This window comes from Callorhinus ursinus, unplaced genomic scaffold (assembly GCF_003265705.2).
Source record: "Callorhinus ursinus isolate GAN/ISIS: 27379988/994484 unplaced genomic scaffold, GSC_fseal_2.0 scaffold2, whole genome shotgun sequence".
NCBI lineage: Eukaryota > Metazoa > Chordata > Mammalia > Carnivora > Otariidae > Callorhinus > Callorhinus ursinus.
In genome coordinates, this window is record NW_027397064.1 from 11950620 (window position 1) to 11969816 (window position 19197).

At 41.2% G+C, this 19197-nt stretch overlaps 1 protein-coding gene across 2 annotated transcripts in view; it reads left to right on the top strand.

Moving 5' to 3' along the window:
• Positions 1 to 11839: 11839 nt before the first annotated feature.
• The window catches only part of DOCK10 (dedicator of cytokinesis 10), a 262982-nt gene continuing 255624 nt past the window's right edge, over positions 11840 to 19197 (top strand). For both annotated transcript variants that reach the window (XM_073877933.1, XM_025890663.2), the window contains exon 1: positions 11840 to 12040. In XM_073877933.1, coding sequence (XP_073734034.1) covers positions 11918 to 12040 — 123 coding nt within the window. In that variant the 5' untranslated portion in view covers positions 11840 to 11917. The remainder of the gene's footprint in view (positions 12041 to 19197) is intronic.

Genomic DNA, 19197 nt, shown 5'->3' on the forward strand with positions numbered 1-19197 from the left:
GTACCAGGGCACCTCAATAGACCCATGAGGCTATTTCAGATGGTCCAGCTTCAACAGAGCTCCAAGCTGAATATAGCCACATGAGTGTTCCCAGTCAACCATGAGAAGGCAGAAGATTCTAACCAACTCCAGAATCATCATAAATAATAAATCATTGTGTTTTCAGTCCATAGCTATAGCAATAGATATAGGAAATACCACTGTGTCACTCTGGGTGTTTGAAGCCAAGAGAAATGTCATAAAAATGTAGTTTAACAAAAGCATTGTGAAGGGCAAGGTGAGCCCCCAATTCAGGAGCCCCTCTTGGACTATCAAGTCCAAGGATATGTGTATACCTCAAAATTGTGATCCAGATGCCAGGAAGTTTTGGAGGCTGCTACCACAACTGCCCCTGAAACCTCAAAGCTGGTGACTGGCTCTGGATCCTTGAGTCTGGCCTCCCTGCCTACCTCTACACATTTACATTCCCACCATCTTGCTTTCCGGTCACCATAACATCAGGAAGATGGCCAGCAATGTTACCACTGCCTCCAAATCTCACACCAGTGCTTCTAACTGCATGCCTTGCATCATCTCCAGGATCCTGAACTCAAGGGAGTTCTAAAAATGTAGGTTTTAGGGGTGCCTGTGGCTCAGTTGATTAAGCATTTGCCTTCAGCTCAGGTCACGATCTCTGGGTCCTGCAGGGTCCTAGGAGAGAGTCCTGCAGTGGGCTTCCCACTCAGCAGGGAGTCTGCTTGTCCCTCTCCCTCTGCCCCTCCCCACCCACTGCTCATGGGTATACTCTCTCTCTCAAATAAAAAAATAAATCTTTTTTTAAAATGCATGTGTTAAGGCGCCTGGGTGGCTCAGTCGTTAAAACATATGTTTTAGCTTTTCAACCTCAGAGTCTCTCAGAGAAGTATAATGGATGATGAGAGAAGTCTAGTATCTATGGCCACAGCCCTCTGACCCTGAATTGAATCAGTATGACACATAGCAATGACGTACGATTGGGAGCCTGGTAATAGGATTTCCTATCCTAGTAGGTGTCTGCCCTTGGCCAAACTACTTAACCTGTCTGAACCTCAGTGCCCATCTGTAAAGATGGGAATAATCACACCTGATTCAGAGGGTTTTTAAAGAACTCATCACAGCTTTCACAAAGTTCCTGGTAAGATACCTGGCACATTGTAGGTACTCAGTGATTGATAACAGTTATTAATGGAGAAGGAACATGTAAACAAAAACTACAAGATGCAGGGAGTATTATTTGGTCTTGCAGAAGGTTCAGCTAACAGATTGTGAGGGGAGAGAAAGACCTCCTTAAGAAGGTGGTTTCTGATGTGAATCTTGAAATATGAGCAGGGCTAGGCCAAAAAATGGGGGGAAAAGTAATTCTGGATATTGATGTTTCTCTCTGGTCCCACTGCCTCAAAAACCGACCTCTGTACTTTGGAGCCAAAATATAACTCAAAGACAGAGTTTGGGATAAAGAAGAACAAATAGCTTTATTGCTTTGCTGGGCCAAAGAGGCTACAGCCGGCCATGTCCTTCAAAGACTGCAAGCCCCCAAGAGGAAGGGGCTAGAGGTGGGGGGTTATAGGGAAATACAGGATCCAGCTGGTTTTGACAGGAATTATGTATATACTACCAGCCTCCTTTGTCATGTCTGTAAGGTGGTACCAGGTTCTTGAAACAAAAAGCTAAGAAAGGAGGAGAAGAGTTTTGCAGAAGAGAGGAAAGAGGTTAGGCAGTTTAAAATTGAGCTTCACTGAAGCATGAGTGCAGCCATTTTGATTTTTGTTCAACTTTATGCTTTTAGGTGGTTTCACCATCCATGACCCTATAGGTAGGAACAGGACTCCAGGACTCCAGTGGTTCTATAAATCTAGAACACTTTATCAGAATGGTATTAATTTAATGTCACTAGCCTCTGACTTTTCTCCCTTTTGCCTTCCTTCAACATGATACATTGGAATAGAGATTGAACTAGCTGTATATCTGGCTAGCATTCTTAGCTTTGCCACCAAGTAGATTTCACTAACTAGCTGATCTTAGATACAACACTCATTTTCTGGGGGTCCACTTCCCCTTCTGTAAACAGCAATACTAACAACAACAACAACAAAAAAAAACAATAAAGCAAAACAAACAAACATGACTTAGATAATTTCTGTGACCATTTCCAGCTTTGACAGTCTCTGAAATGACTCAATCCACTTACACCCAAGCACAGCCCATGGGCTGTTACCAGTGGACTTATCATCCATACATCAGACGCTCTATCCCTGTGCAGGATGGGAATCCAGCAAGAGAATACATATCCAACAACTGAGATAAAGCCTATTAAGGAGATTTACATACTAACCAGTAAGTTTGGCCTTCACTGATATACTTCAAACTGACCAACATTGGTTGGAGAAATCTTGGAACCAAGGAAAGCAGAAAAGGGTAGTAAAAACCTGGTGCCTTTATGGAATATTTTATTGATTAAGAATCATCCTCATGCGCTTTCAAGTAGTTCCCATCTAAGCATTTCTTTAACAGAAGAGAGGATATGTGGCAGGTTTTAGAAAGGCCTCTTGTTAATGTGAGCTTGGAGCTTTGTGCACATGATAATGCCAGTTGCACCCTTGAAAAACATACAAAAAGTACTTTGATCATATTAGGATTTTTTATACTAGTTTCATAATAATTCTCCTATTGCTTTTAACATTTCTATAAAAACAGCGATTTTACTTCTTTTTGTCCCTCTAGCAAATAAACAAATAAGAAGAAAGGGGACAACATTCATTATTATCTTAGAACAGCAACACAATTTAAAGCCTACACATGAGAAACTGCTACAAGATAAAGCTATGAAAAATCCTACTCTAGTCTCATATTAATGAATTCTCTTTTTTTTCAGTATTAATAAATTCTAATGATCATTCTGGAAAAAACAAAAGCCCACTAGCTTTCATTTGAATAGACTAGTCTATTGAAAAACACTAGTCAATCTGCCATTTTTGTTTTGGGCTTCAGAAATGCATTTACCGTTTTTATTGCTTTCCTTTCCCTGCCTTATCCCTTTTAAAAAGGGAGCTCTGTGCAATGCTATTATATTTCTATTTCACTTCTTTTTACGGCAGCAAGAGCAGAGGTGAACAGAACATATGCACAGGAAATGGTTAACGCGGATGCAAGCGCACACCAAAACCACAAGCCTGAGAAAGGGCTGGGACTACAAAGATAGATTTTTCTCAAAAGAAAAATGTCCTGGAAAAAAAAGTTTCTTTTTATCAATTAGATTTGCCAAAAACATTTTTCTCCGACTATCTTCTGCCCATTTATTCAGGTTATGGAATTAATGCTTTGAAAAACTATATGCATAGATTTGAGTATTAATATGCTTCTTTTGAGGTTGCCTATTAGGAAAAAACACACTTTCTATCTCTTTTGGAAAATAAACAATCACTTGATATTTGTTAAGTATATATCTGGTGTACCATTCTCTTCACTTGATGAAGGAAGTGGTCAGTAATGCCATGACTTCTGATTACTGTTAGCAAAGTGCACTAGTAAAAACAACAAATATATAAGACATACATATGTTACAAAGAGCTCTCCCCAATTATATAATTTGCCTAATGGCTTTTTTTATTATATATTTTGCCATAATGAAGATTTAAGTTTTTATGTATTAAAATATTTTTTTCTTCTTTAATATTTGGGATTCCTGTATTAAGAGGATATCACCCTATCAAGGAAAAAATTACCAGTAAAATATAAGCAAACTAATAAAACCCAAAACCATTTCCTTGAAGAGACTAATACAATAGATCATCTCCCTTAAGAACCCAATTAAGGAAAAAAAAAAAAAAAGAAAAGGAAGAAGTAAAAAAATCCCAGATTAAGAACAAGAAAAACCTTTAGATAAAAAGGAACAAATTAAATGTTAGTAAGAAGAAACAAAACCTGTGGGACCACTGGGTCTTTTTAACCAAAGCCACTACCAAAAGGGGGAGGGGAAGGGTTTTAAGTAAGAGGCTTAAGAGACATGACAACCAAAACAATGCGTCTTCAAGGATTCAATTCTGGATTGATGAAGGTAAAAGGTATTTGGGAAACAGTTGGAGAAATTTAAATGAACTGGGTGATAAAAGTTATTAAGAGTTTTATTAATTAAGTTCAGTGTATTAAATGATACTCAGTTATGCAAAAGAATGCCCTTACTTCTTAGAGATAAATGCTGAATTATTTAGAGTTGAAGGGTCATGACTTGTCTAATTTAAAATGGTTAAATATAGCTAGGTGTTATATGGGCGTTCACTGTATTCTTTTTGATATTTTTAAGGCATGTTTAAAATCTTTTTATAATAAAATTAAAAAGAACACATACTAGGGGAAAATAAATCGATGCTGCACACAATTCTAAGGCAAATGTTTCTAAAACTCGGGAAAAATGGGTGATATTCTCAGTAAAATATAAATTATGAAGAATTAAAAGATGTAATAGGCCAATTACGATAGAAGGGATTTGAAAGTGACTAGATCTCCCATTAAAAAATGCTCCAGGACCAGATGGTTCCACAACTGGATTCTATTTCAACCTTTGGAGAGCAAATGATCCCAATGTTATTTAAATTATTAAAGGTCATGAAAAGGGACAAAAATTGCACCAATCCACTTTAGGAAGCCATCAAATATTCCCGGCAACATGTAATAAAGTTCATTCCAAAAAAGAAAAAGTGGCCAATTTCATTCATGCATAGAAATACAAAACTCTCAATGAAATGTTAGAAAACAGATTTATTTTTATGTTGTTCTCTTTAAAAAAATAAAAGAAATAATTATAATTTTATTATATGTCAAGGTGCATTTTTGTGAGAATAGAGGATATCTGGAGTTATCAATGCCTCAGAGAAGAGGAGGAGAAAATCAAAATGCCTAGAAGAGGAAAGTAAGTACAGGGTTTAATTATGCATGCAAGAAATTGAAAATTCCCATTCTGTATTTACTAATCATTTCCTTCTTCCTCATATCAAGCCAAAATCTGCCTCTGAATAATTTTTACAGATGGAGAAATAAAGGTCCCAGGACATTAATTCCCTAAGGCTAGACTACAAATTAAAGACAAAGCAGGAAGGAGAATCCAGAGGCTGGTTTCCGGTTGAAGCGGATCTTTTTTTTTCAACTGTGTGCCTCTCTTTGACTTCTTCCTCCCCAACCCCCCACAAGGATTCCAATGGATTAACAGTGCTAAAATGCCCTACTGCATGTGGATTATGGGCAAAATACACAGCTGGGTGGAGAGCTTCACATTCACATTCAAATCATTACCTTCAGTGTAATTTTCTCCCAAAGAGTGATCTGTCTTATAAACACAGTAACAAATCCATATCAGATTTAATACCGTTGCCCATAAACAACATGGAAGCACTCAGCTTTGTCAAATGGCTCTGGCAAGGACTAATGTATCCCCACATATATTACATCATTCAAATCATATTTTTCTTGTTGCTTTCTAATATTCCCTTGGCAAGGTGAAAAAAAATTATACCTTATGAAATAGTATCCAACTAAAAAGCCACTCTGTGTGAATGCAATTGTTTCATTTTTTTCTTAATATTAAAGAAGAAAGAAATGTTTACAGCAAAGTATCTTTCTTATATTTTGGTTTTACAATTCTGATACTTCATTTACTTATTGCTGAATAAGACAAGTTGTATCCTTTTAATAGCCAAATTCAATTATTTTAATTTACTCACCCCAATTATAGTAACTAGATTGTCAGGGCAAGTCACCTGCTTCTTTGGGCTTCTTTTCCTATTATAAAGAAGTAGGATATATATACTTTTCCCTCAATAGGGAATCATGAAGGAAGGCTTGATACCATATCAGAAAATCATTTTAACTTGAACGTTTATATTCTTATACCTTTGTCCTTTTATTAATAGCAAAATAATCCTCCTTCTAATTTCCATGTTATTAAATTCTCTCTCAACTCTCTCTCTGGACAGTGGGGACAATATTACCTGCACATATCTGCCTTTTAGGATGAATGATTTGAGAATCAAATGATATTATGAGTGTCCTTTGTAAATTGTGTGAATTAGACAAACTTGAAATAGTCAAGCCTCCAGACATGTTGATGTCCAGGCTGATCCCCAGGATACACTGGACTTGGTATCACTTAGGAGAAGAGGCTTAATGCCATGGAATTAGTGCAAGGGATATTTGTTTCTACAATCAGTTAGTATTAAGACTTGAGCTGACACCCAGGTCTTCAGACTCCTAAACTAATCACCAAATTTTCACAATATTACACCACTAGGTATTTTGGAAAAGACAGTACAGTTTTCACATTTATACTTATTTGGTTACGAAAATTTTGCTTTCTTTACACATAATACCGGTGTAATCAGCCTTGGGCAAAGTAATAGAGCAGATGACAGGTGAGAGCTATGGACAACTTCATTTTAAATAATCAAGGGAAGGAAGTCAGGAAGGAAGGAAGGAAGGGAGGGAGGAAGGGAGGGAGGAAGCAAGGAAGGGAGGGAGGAAGGGAGGGAGGAAGGAAGGGAGGGAGGAAGGAAGGGAGGGAGGAAGGGAGGAAGGAAGGGAGGGAGGAAGGGAGGGAGGGAGGAAGAAAAAAGGAGGGAGGAAGAAGAAGAAAATTCCATGTTATTTTGGTCATTTTTTTTAAATATTAGAGACATAAGAATATAAAACATAAAATGTGAACCCAGGTCCTAGCTGATAGATTCCATCTCCAAAATCTTACCCCCCCCACTAATGTTTTGTAAGTCAGTTTCTCTATTTCAAATTAAGCCACTTGGAGGTACAGACCAGGCATTTTACTCTAGGCTCCCATGGTTTGGGGTGAGATCCCTTCCATAGTTGATATTCCATAAATGTCTGTTGAGCAGGTTTATTTCCTTCTGATTGAATGGCTTGATCCATGTCAACCCAAATACAGAGAAGAATGAGAATCTGATAATACTTGATGGTAGACTACACATTCTAAATACTAGAAAATATAGAATGTAAAATCTTAAATTTGAGGTCATGGAACAAAATTTGCTGCCACTAATTCCTAAAATGCCTCTTCTGTGAACTTTGGGAGCTTCTTTAGTGATCCATCTAAGATTATAGACAATGAGGCATAAGATCAGTAGGCTGAACAACCCCATTTTACAATATCTTAAAATGCAGGGGCACCTGGGTGGCTCAGTCGGTTAAGCATCCGACTCTTGACTTCAGCTCAGGTCATGATCTCAGTGTCCTGGAATCAAGACTCATGTCAGCCTGCAGGCTCAGTGGGGAGTCTGCTTGAGGATTCTTTCTCTCTCTCTCTCTCTCTCTCTCTCTCTCTCACACAGCTTCTGCCCCTCCCCCACTCACTCTCTCTCTGTCTTTCTCTCTCTCTCTAAAATTAATAAATCTTAAAAAAATTAAGAAAACAATATATTAAAACACAGATGAAATAATATATTGTGAAATTGTATTCCAAGCTGCAGCACACTATGTTATTATTGGACGTTATTATTGGACATTATTACATGATAATGGTGAATATTATACTATAAAGATTATATTGTTATTATTGTTCATGAAATTTCAGAGTCGTTGATTTGGGTGAAGACACTGTCTTCAATGTCTGGACATCCTGGATGTCCACAGTCTTGCCTGTACAATGGCATTCTGCTCACTGCAGAGGTTCTTATGAGAATTGAATGTATTCATGTATGATTAAATGTATTAAATAAACATATCAAATTGTTGTGTGAAAGATTTAAAAATTCATAACTGTTCTACAACTCTAGTAACAAAAGTATTCCCTGAAGTCTCCGTGCTAGGTACTTTTTAAGAAAGTTGAACTGACTTCCGTAAGCCTTGCCACAGAGGTACCCACTGTTATCCCCACTTTTCAAATAGGGAAACTGGGGTTTAGAGAGTTTCTGTAACTTGCTGGAGGAAGAAGTAAAACTGGAATTTGAATCTAAGCAGTTGGAGTCCATAGCATGTTCTTGTAACCACTCTTCTCAATATTAAACACCACTGAAGATTCACTTGTTTCGTTAACTAACTGTTCTCTGAGAAATGGGAATCAGGATGGGTATGTTTCTGTACTGATATCTCTTAAAATGAAAGGGTGCAGATACAGAAGGCAGAATGCAGCCAAATGAGATGACTGAAACAAAGAAGGGGTGGAGAAGATGAAGTCCAAGCAGAAATATGAGCCAAGAAACCTAACAGACTTCACGACATTTTTTTTAGTTTTGAATTTTACTGAATCTGTAGCTATGACCATTTTCTCACTCTTACTTTAATTTCTTTATAACATATTATTCTGTTTGTTTGTAAATAGGTTATTGTATGTGTGATACAAGATTCAATAAGCACACAGGGTGTACAGTATGTTCTAATAATTGTACACACTTCTGTCTCCCAGCCATCAAGTTCCCTTTCCCAGAAGTTACAGCTGTAATCTATTGCTTGTGCAACCTCCACCACAATTAATTTTGGAACATTTTCATCACCCCCAAAAGAAACCTTGTACCCATTAGCCATCACTCCTCATTTTTTTCCAAGCCACCGTAGCCCCAGGCAACCACAAATCTACTTTTCTGTTTCTCGATTTGCCTATTCTGGATGTTTCATAAAAAAGGTATCTTAAATATGTGGTCTTTTGTGGCTAGCTTCTTTCCCTCAGCAAAATGTTTTCAAGGTTCATCCAGGCTGTACCTCATAACAATACTTCATTTTTTTAATGTCAAAAAATATTCCATTGTATGGGCACACCACATTTTGTTTATCCATTCATCAGTTGGTGGATATTTGGATTGTCCCTACTTTTTAGCTGCCAGGAATAATGCTGCCGTGAACATTGTTGTACAACTCTGTTCGTGAATAGATATTTTCATTTCTCTAGGAGTGGAATCTCTGGGTCATGTGGTTACCCCAGGTTTAACATTTCGAGGAACTGCCAAACTGTTTTCCAAAGCAGCTGCCTATTTTACATTCCTACCACCGATGTACCAGGGTTCCAATTTCTCCACATCTCCCAGCACCTTTTTTCCCCATGTTTTTCATTATGACCATCTTCATGGGTGTGGCAACTTACTGTGACTTGGGCTTCCATTTCCCCAGTGACTAATGATGTTGAGCACTGGCCGTTTGCATATTTACTTTGCAGAAATGTATGTTCACATCCTTTGCCCATCCTCCCATTAGGCGATTTGTCTTCTCCTTGTGTTACACTGATTCTTTGTTTTTTTAAAGACCTTGTTTTTTAGAGCAGTTTTAAATCCATGGCAAAATAAAGGAGATACAGAGATTTCCCCCTGCCCCCCCACCCCTTATCCATAGCCTTCCCCATTATCAACATTCCCCACCAGAGAAGTACACTTCTTACAGCTGATAAACCTACATTGACACATCAAAATCACCTCAAATCTATAGTTTACATTAGGGTCTTCATAGATTTGCCTTTACAAAACATCTTAGCCAAAATCTCTCCGGGGAACCGAGAGATAGGTGACCAGCAGAGAGTCAGAGTTCCAAATGAGCAGACCTAAAGTCCTGTTTCTGCAGCAAAGAATGTGTGTGTCCATGCCATGGCCAAGGGGAAACATTCAGCTCTCTGTTTTAGCCTAACTAAAACCTAGGTGACTGTCAAGGGCTGAGGAATGTCCCAGTGAGCACTGTTATGGAAATATCCTGAGTTTAAAGGCCACTTACAGCTACTTTCCTTCTAGTGTGACCCATGGAATGGACATCACACAGGGTATGGATAGAGCAAATTGACACTTGTTCCTTAACTTTATCAAATCTCATACCCATGCTCCGGGTGACCCCCTGAAGCTGGAGAAAGTAAAAATCATAGTAATGAAGCACAAGTGATTTTCTGTTGCTTGATGTGGTTGTGATCGGAGAATGGGTCGTGTGGGTTACTCAGTGTTTGGGGTCAGTTCAGCGAGTTGCTATACTTAGAGGACACATTCTGGGGTATTTTTGATTACTATGGCCTTCCTTTCCAGCACACCTTTCTCTCCTCCTTTTTGTCTTCCCAGGCCTCAAGCACTCTGAGCTCTGGGACGGCACCAGCCCATCTAGGGCCTTGGGAAAGTCATCCCAAAGCTGGTATTTACTGAGTGTCTACTATGTGCCAGGCAATGCTCTGAAATCAGGGACAAAGACTAGACATCTCTACTTGGAAAGTTCAACTTTATTTAAAAATGTCTTATCTCTCTAGAGAGAAGGTGCATTTAAGGGGATCAACACAGAACACCCTTGTCAGAGGAGAGCATGGTTTAAGGATTTATTCATTTGTCACCACAGAAGTAACCACCTACTTTGCTTACTCTTAAAGGTGACCCTGTGCCCATATTGCCTAGCAATGTGAAAACAAATAATGTAAGACCAGTACTTTCTTATGAAGGATAATGTAGAACCAACAGATATTTCAGATGGCTCTTCCCAAATCTGACAAAGCCTCTGCCCCTCTTGATTTCTAGAATGTGCTGAAATGATGTCCAATCAGTACCTCTGATTAACTGAATCCCAGAAAGCAGAGAGCCAACTCAAGCACATTTATCAGCTGTTCAAGAAGATTTTATACACAAGGGCAACCCTGTGTTAAAACTATATATTGGCTTTGGAAAAAATGTCGGTGTCATGGATCTATAAAAAGCAGTTAAGAAAAACCTAGAATACTTAGGAGTGGTTGTCCTGGATCTCTCCAGACTAGTATCCTAAGGGCCCAAACTGCTCTTCTCCACAGCCAACCTCACACTGAGTTAAAGAACCACCCTGAGTGTGACTCAGGAGAATTCTTAGTAGACTTTAATCAGCTGGCTGGAGACAATGTGCAGACCAGAGGGATGTGTGTTAAGAGCAGGAGCAGAAAAACAACACAAGTGTAAGTCCTCCCCATAACTGACCCCCCCCACACACACACCGGGTAAACCCACAAGTCAGTTCTAGCCCCCTCACTCTATCAAATACACCCCTCAAAGCCTCTTACACCACTTCACCCTGGTTTATTATTCTTTAGCTTCTATTATCTGAAATGTCCTTGTTCACATATTTGAATTCGTCTGTTTAACTTGGTAATTTGCTACCTCCCACCCCTAACCCAAAAAACATACCAGCCCTACACAGCTTTAAAGCAGGCCTGGTAAGTTCCCCTCCTTATCCCGGGTTTCCAAAACAATGTGAATTGGTACATGGTGGGCGCTTAATGAATGAATACCGGTTGAAGCCTATGACTTTGGAAGCCTATTCCAAGGCCCTGAAGAAGGACTTTGGGCAAAGAAGACTTCTGAAGGCTGGCTCTGGAGATGCAGGAGATCCCAGCCACCAGACCCCTAATTAGCCTCTGACCCCTTCCCAAGGATGGAAAGACCCACTAAGCTGCGCCCGCGCCCATTCGCCAGCCTTGGAAGGTAGGGGGCTAAATCGGCAAAAGCGGCCAGAGCGCCAGCCCTGCGAGGAGCCTCCAAACGGGGGCGAGAGGCGTGGGCAGGCCCCGCCCGGAGCCCCGCGGCGGCCGCCCCGAGCCCTCCCCCCCCGCGGCCTGCCGGTCCCGGGGGCGACGGGGACAGCCCCAGCCGGGCAGCTGGAGCCGTCCCACGCGCGCCCCGCGGCCCCCGCTGCAGAGACGCCGCCGCCGCCGCAGCCGCCGCGCCGGGGCCGCTCGCCGAGTTGGCTGCGCGCGCCCGGGGAGCGCAGAGTTTGCAAAGTCGTCGCGAAGCTTCGGTGGAGGAAAGGGGGTGGGGGAGTGGGGGTGCGAGAGAGAAAAACCCGCCTCTTGCGAGTAGAGCGAGGAAGAGGGGGGGGAGAGGCTCCGAGTTCCGCTTCCTGAACGGCGGGTGGGTAGAGAAGGTTGGCGCGGGGAAGGCCGGCGGGACGCGCGCTCCGGGCCCCCGCGCGAGCGGCGCGGCAGGCGATGGCGGGCGAGCGGACCCGCAGGTTCACCCGGAGCCTGCTGAGACCCGGGCAGGCGGCCGAGCTCCGGCACAGCGCCGCGTCCGCAGCCGCGGTGGCCGTCAGCAGCCGGCAGCAGCAGCGGGTGAGTGTGGGGCGTCCTCCGCTCCTTCCCGCGCGCCCGGGGCGCCACGGGGCCCCGAGCCCAACCGCCCTGAGCGCCCAGCACGTCCCTTCCCGCGTCCCCTCCGCGAGGCAGCGCCACCGACGCTTTCTGGCCAGGGGCGCGCGCGGGGGACCGGGGACACTCAGAAACGCAGAGCGTGGGAGAGGACGTGTGTGGGTTTGGGGGCTGGGGAGGTGGCGGGAATGCCTCGCGAGTCACATCGGCGCTAGGTTGAGGGGTGCCCGGGGGGTAGGGGGGTCTACGGGAGGGAACCCTGCCGTCCTCAGGTCTGCGCGTCTCCCTCACCCCTGGCAACTGGTGCGCAGCGAGGAAGGGATGTGACCCTGAGGTCCTCGCTCCGGCTGAAGCTGGGAGCCCCGTGTTAACGCTATCGCAGAAATAAATGTCCTTCGCACCACCCTCGGTCCACGCGGTAAAAAGCCACAAACCACTCTATACGCCTCCAGAAGGGGCCCGGGGAACCGGCTGGAGGAGACGTGGGTCATTAAGTATCCAGTGGTTTCCAGTATTTTTCTAAGATGTTCCCGGGGTTCTCCCGCCAAGATCGCTTTACTGGTTACTTCCTCCTTGAAACGCCTTCTAAGTTCTGGGTGATTTCCGCGGGAAATCCCTGGGGCAACAGCCAGCCACTCCGTCCGATGCCCAAATCCTATCCCCGTGTCTCCTGATGCGCATAAGTTCCAGTAGGTGTCACACTCCAGGGTGGAAGTGTCAGGAGAGGAAAAAAAAAAAAATTAAAAAATCAACTCTGGTGGGAATGGGGAGCGAGTGAGCAGAACGCTACAGTCAGACGTGGGCTCAACAGCCGCACGCTTGGCCTGCCTCTGCTGGACCGGAATCCCACGCTGTGGGTTTCATTTTCCTTATTGCCAGGAAATATCATTAGGAATTAAACGGCTTTTTTTAAGAGTGTCAAAGAAAGTGTTACTCTTGCCAGTCACCCACGAAGAGGGAGCCAAGAGCTGCCCGGAGCCAATTCCCACAGCCAGGACTTTTCTTTCTAAAGCCAGAGGTCGGAAAGTTGAACAGAACGGAAGCTAATTGCCTGGCAGAAGGAAGAGGCATCAGATGCCCAAAAGGGTAGGGGTGATTGGAGTGTGGCCAGGTTGGTGGCCAGGGTGCCTTCTCTTTTACTTACCACTGGCTGCACTCCGCAGTTACACAGAGGTGATTGCAACTGTTCTCCAACCCTGTGCCAGGGGCTGCCAGTGGTTGGGACATCAGCAAGCACAATTTCAGGGCAGGAAGGATAAACTGTCAGAAGGGACATTTGGGGTGGGGAGGAGGAAGGTTCAATTCGAGTAAAAGTAGACATAATAAGAAAATCTTCAAACATATGGAAAATAAACTTTACTGTGGAATGATCAGTCCGGTTTGTGGATTTGTCATTCCCTGCCATTTACTGTACAGTAACATTATTTTGCAGATTTGTTTTATTGAATCTCTGGACCGATCTGGTAGAGAAGTGCAGAGAAATAAGTAGCATGCATTTGGAATGAACAGCTCTAAATGTTGTTTTTGATTTTTGTTTTGTTTTTAAGGGGCTTCTCCTGAGTTTTGTACTGCTAGAATTTCTATAAAGAATTTGTATTCTAGATACACGCACATTATTTGCTCTGAATTTATGTCAGGCTTGAGATCCTAGGGTATCTTGTCAAAATGAATAAGCTCAGTGTCTTACAAAGAGTCGGGGGAGGGGGCGACTCACTGGCAAAGGTATCCCTGCCTCCCTCCCCTCACTTCAGCACCTTGGCCAACACTCCTGAATTAGCTTTTGCCAAGACATTTCACTGGATCTTACACATCTTGTCAGGCAGTTTGGGCAGCGATTTTGGCAGCAAGAAGACACGTGCTTTGAATTTCATTCTATCAGGTAACTCTTAAAGGGAAACAGAAAGGTGATGAGTTCTCTGAGTTGGCACCCACACTCAGTAGGATTCTGTGGTGCAGAGCATCCCTTTTGAACCTAAGACCTTCTAATTGGACTATGTGTGGAGACTAATCCTGGCTTATGTGATCCAGTCCCTTAAGATCCTTTATGTTTGTTGCTTTGAGTCTTCAAATCCTGGTTGTCAAGGGAGAATATTAATAGGATAGGGGAAGAAGATTATGGGTAGCCCACTTCAATACAGTCAAGTAGAATTGTGTGTATTGGAGCAAGCTGTCATATATTGAACATTTGAAAGGCACTAGAAGGTTCTATTGAGAAAAACTGTCTCGCTGCTAGATTCATACAGTGCCCTTTCTAAAAACCCAGTCTGGGGGACCCAAATCCTCCAGAATGTTACAGAGAGATTGTTGTAGGTTTGGACCTCTGCTCTATCCAATAAGAATAGACAAGGTTGTCAGATTAACAAGGTAATTATGAGTTGCAGACTCTGAGAATGGGATATGTGTATAATATATACACACTCTTACACACACATACACGTAGGACAAGAAGGCTTTAAAATGTGTGTGGCTTATGGAGAACACAGAGCAAAGAGATGCTGAGTGAGAGCAGCTGACTAGGAGGCCAACTTTGAGGGCAGTTGCTGAAGAAAGTAGAGCTATAAGCCAGAGCAAACTTAATTTCAGTTTTAACCCAAGGCACCGTGGCAGGCTCCTGTCCAGGCAGAAACCTCACCTGGGCCAACCTTATTTTGCATCCCTCTTAAGAACAATTAGGAAGAGATATCCGCACTCCCATGCTCATTGCAACGTTTTCACCATAGCCAGGATACGGAAACAGGCCTAAATGTCTGTTGAGGGATGACTGGATAAAGAAAATGTGGGATATATCCCAACCCTAAAGAAGAAAGAAATCCCACCATTTGAGCCACAGATGAACCTAGAGGACATTATGCTCAGTGAAAAGTCAGACACAGAAAGACGAATACTGCATGAACTTACTTTTATGTGGAATCTAAAATAGTAAATCTCACAGAAGGAAAGAGTAGAATGGGGGTTACAGGGGTAGGAGGTAAGGAGATGGGGGGATGAAGAGATGGTGGTCAAAGACTACAAAGTTTCAGTTACACAAGATGAATGATTTCTATCCAATGAAAAGCATAGTTGACAATACTGCATTGAATACTTGAAAGTAGCTAAGAGGATAGATTTTTAGTAAAATCTTCTCAACACACACACAGTGGCAATCATGTAGGGGTGGTGGTTGTTATTTAACTTCATCCTGCTGATCTTTTCACAATGTAAACATGTATCAAAACATCAAGTTGTACTCCTTAAATATATACAATTTTTATATGTCACCGCATCTCAGTGAAGTTCTTAAAAAGGAGAAAACAGCAATAATAATAATACATCACAGTTATGAACAAAAGCTATATATTTTAAAAAGAGAAATATTTGCTCCTTAGTTATTCTAAAATTTTTTCATGGAAAACAAATGAATCACAACTCATGCGGAGGCCCATCTCAGGATCGAATAGAGCTTAAGTAATTTCCAGACACCTCATTCATGGTAGACCAACAAAGCAAGCTTCTCTAGAGCAGAATCTCAGCTGAAAAATTAGAAACATTTCTTCCATGTCAGTGGGAGAGTTTTATTGAGTGTTTTCTTACTTTGGTTGAATATACATGCCATGTTGGCCTCAAAGTTGTAATGCCACTAATTAGAAATTCTTTACAGGAAGCTATTCTTTTAAAACGTATGAAGTGTATTTGTATTTTTATGTGAATTAGTTCCTTTAGATAGCTTTCTATAATTCATTAAACTATAAACTTAGGATTTGTACACTTTTCTGCATACATGTTTGATAGCGTTTCAAAAGAAAAATACTTTTAAAGAAAGTAGAGATGACTTTTCTGCTGACACCACATTCGGTCTGTCACTTTGAGAGAAATAGAGCTTTATTTATGGAACGTGGTGGCATGAGTCAGAGAAATGGAAGACTGAGGAACAAATAATCATCTGGTCAATTTTTGCCTAAAGCCTCTTATGTATTTCCCAGATGGGAACCACTTTATTTATATGCACTCTTGAATGCATTTATGACATTTACTCTGTTGTTACACAAAAATTCCTCTGCAAGTCATTATTCCATTGTAACTAACTTTATTAGCTTCTTTTTTATTATTATTAGCTTCTTTTTTATTTATTTTTATTTATTATTGAAGTACAAATGACATACAATGTTACATTCATTTCAGGGGTGCAACACAGTAATTCTACAATTCTGCACATTACTCAGTGCTTACCATGACGAGGGTAGTCACCATCTGTCACCATACATTATTACAATATTATTGACTGTATTCCCTATAGTACTTTTCATCTCTGTGACTTATTTCCTTTATAACTGGAAGTTTGTGCCTCTTACTCCCCTTCATCTATTTCATCCATACAATAACCCAACATCCATACAACAACCCAACAACCACCCCTCTGGCAACCACCAGTTCGTTCTTTGTATTTAAGAGGCTTTTGTCTTTTTGTTTGTACATTTGTTTTGTTCTTTAAATTCCACATATAAAAAATCATAAGGTATATTTGTCTTTTTCTGGCTTGTTTCACTTAGCATAACACCTGCTAGGTCTGTTCCTGTTGTTGCAAATGGCAAGATTTCATCCTCCTTTTTACGGCTGAGTAATATTCCTATATATATATATATATATATATTATATATATAATATATATATATACACACATATAATATATATATGTATGTATGTCACATCTTCTTTATCTTCTTTATCTATTTGGATGGATGCTTGGATTGCTCCCATATCTTGGCTATTGTAAATAATGCTTCAATATACAATAGGGTGCCTATCTGTCTTTGAACTTGTGTTTTCATTTTCTTTGGGTAAATACCCAGTAGTGGAATTACTGGGTCATGTGGTATTTCTGCTTATTAACTTCTTTTAAAGAGGAAGCATCCTCCCAGAAGTGATTGTACTTACCCAGTATGGGCGTACCCAGAAAGCATAAAGGGTAAGTGGTTGAGAAAGGGCAGTATTGACTTCAGTAATCACAAAAATTCCATACACTCACTTTCCTTTGACATTTTGTAACTTCTCCTGTCCTCCAATCATACTACTTTTGATAGTTTAGGGAGCTTTGAATAAGAAGCAGAACCTCTGACAGACCAAAGATCTTCGGTTGAGAAGTAATGTCTGTAAACATGTTTACAGGAGCAGAAGGAAGAATTTCCTCTCCTCTGAACTTTATGATATGTAAATGGTTGAGAGTAGGAGGGGCTTCAAACACTTGTGTGGGAGATACTAGAATTTCCAAAAAGTCATATGCTGGAAATAGGAGTGAGTGATAGATGCAGAAAGTGATACTGAATGAAAAGAGACCACTTGTCTTAATGTCTGCAGCTCAGGTTCAAGCAGGATGCGGAGCGACAGCCTGTCTTTTGGGTGCCCACAGCACAGTCTCATTTGGTTTGGTTTGGTTTGGTTTTGACAGGGTTCTTCATAACAAGGGTTTTTACACTTTAGCAGAAATCATAATCACACGGCTTATGTTGTTTGTGTTCCTTCATGAGGGACGTCCCTGGCATGGTGAAGAAGTCAACACTTAGTTTACAACAACAAGGTTGAATGTTATTGATTTTATCAACTACTACTGTTTTTCCTTACTTCTCAAGTGCATTGCAGAAGTGACTTTGAAGATAAACAGTAACAACAGGGCATCCAGACAACTTCTAGATGGGTCCAAAAACAAAAAAAAAAAAAAAAATGAGTGTGGTTCTTGGCTGTCTTCTTCTTCACATCGATTTTCCCTGAAGCTTCACAAAGAGAAAGAGCAGTAATACATGTGACAGGATAAACCATTGATGGAGAACCCACGAAGTGCCTGGCGCGGAGTTCAGTGTGTAATTCTCAGAGCCATCCTATGAGGATGTTATTATTGTTACAAATTACAGAGGAAACCATTGAGACTCAGAGGGTTAAAGACCTCACCTAAGTTAAAGAACCTCTCTTGCATCCTAAACAGTAACTAGCAGAGTGTTACCTTCCAGTTCTGTAGTGGTTTCCAGCAGCATCTCTAAAGTGGAAGGCATGAGGAGTTGAGTTTGCTTGATGTTGCACTCTGATTGTTAGCTCTACCTAAGGAAGTGGAACTCTGTCCTTCCCATTGATAATTGAGAATACCTAGCAGTGCCCACTCCGGCTTTCCTCTGAGGTTAGAAGCCAGAGAAGCTGTTCCAAGTACCCATAATAATGTTAAACCCTCTTATGGCAACCAGAGCTCAACTGTTAAGTCCTTCAAATATAAGCTTGCTCAGCCATCCCTATGCTATCTATCCGGCAAAGCCAAAAACATACTGTGAAAGAAGGTGGGGTTATTTCTTCTCCAGGCTACTTCTGTCTAGGACAGGCTGCTTCTCCATCTCAATCACTTACCCCACTCCAACAAGTGCCTGAAATTTTCCAGTGCATCCTGTGTCCTTGAGCACATATTTTCATTTGACTAGGTTGTGTAGCGATTCCTTTTTCACACACTTTCTTATTCAAAGGAGTGATTCGAAGTGTCTTAACAAAGATGCATATAAGGCAACCATAAAAAGTATGGTGAGTTAGGGGGTAAATAGCAATATTAGCAACAACAAAAAAGCAATATTAGGAAAGTTAGATGTTGTCAAGAGTAGGTTAATGGAGAAGGATTAGTGAATACAATGCATAACCATTAAGTCCTACAGTCTTGCTAAGACTGTTTCCTAGTGGCCAAGTGGAAAAGGAAAATGTGATCAGCCATGAGATTAAGAGGTCTGCAGTGTAAAAGAAAATAATTTGCTCTATAGGTGTTTGGCTTTAACTTATACTGAGACTCGAGAGACAAGGCATTTTTTTTTCTGTGATTTTTCATTCAGGGCAGTATAGAATCACCTGGGAGCTTGTTAGAAATTCAGAGTCCCAGTCCCCATTCCAAACCTACTGGAAGAGAACATGTATTTTAACAAGATCCTCTGGTAATTTATAAGCATATTAGCATTTGAGAAACAAAAAAATGAGCTACAACTGTAGCCATAATTTTGCAGTATATTGTCTGTCAAAGGCAATTGTGTGAGGGTCCAATACAATATAGTTTATTCCATGACTCTTGGAAAAAGTTGCTTGAGGCAAAAATAAAGTTTAGATCACCTAGAATTGTATGAAAATGG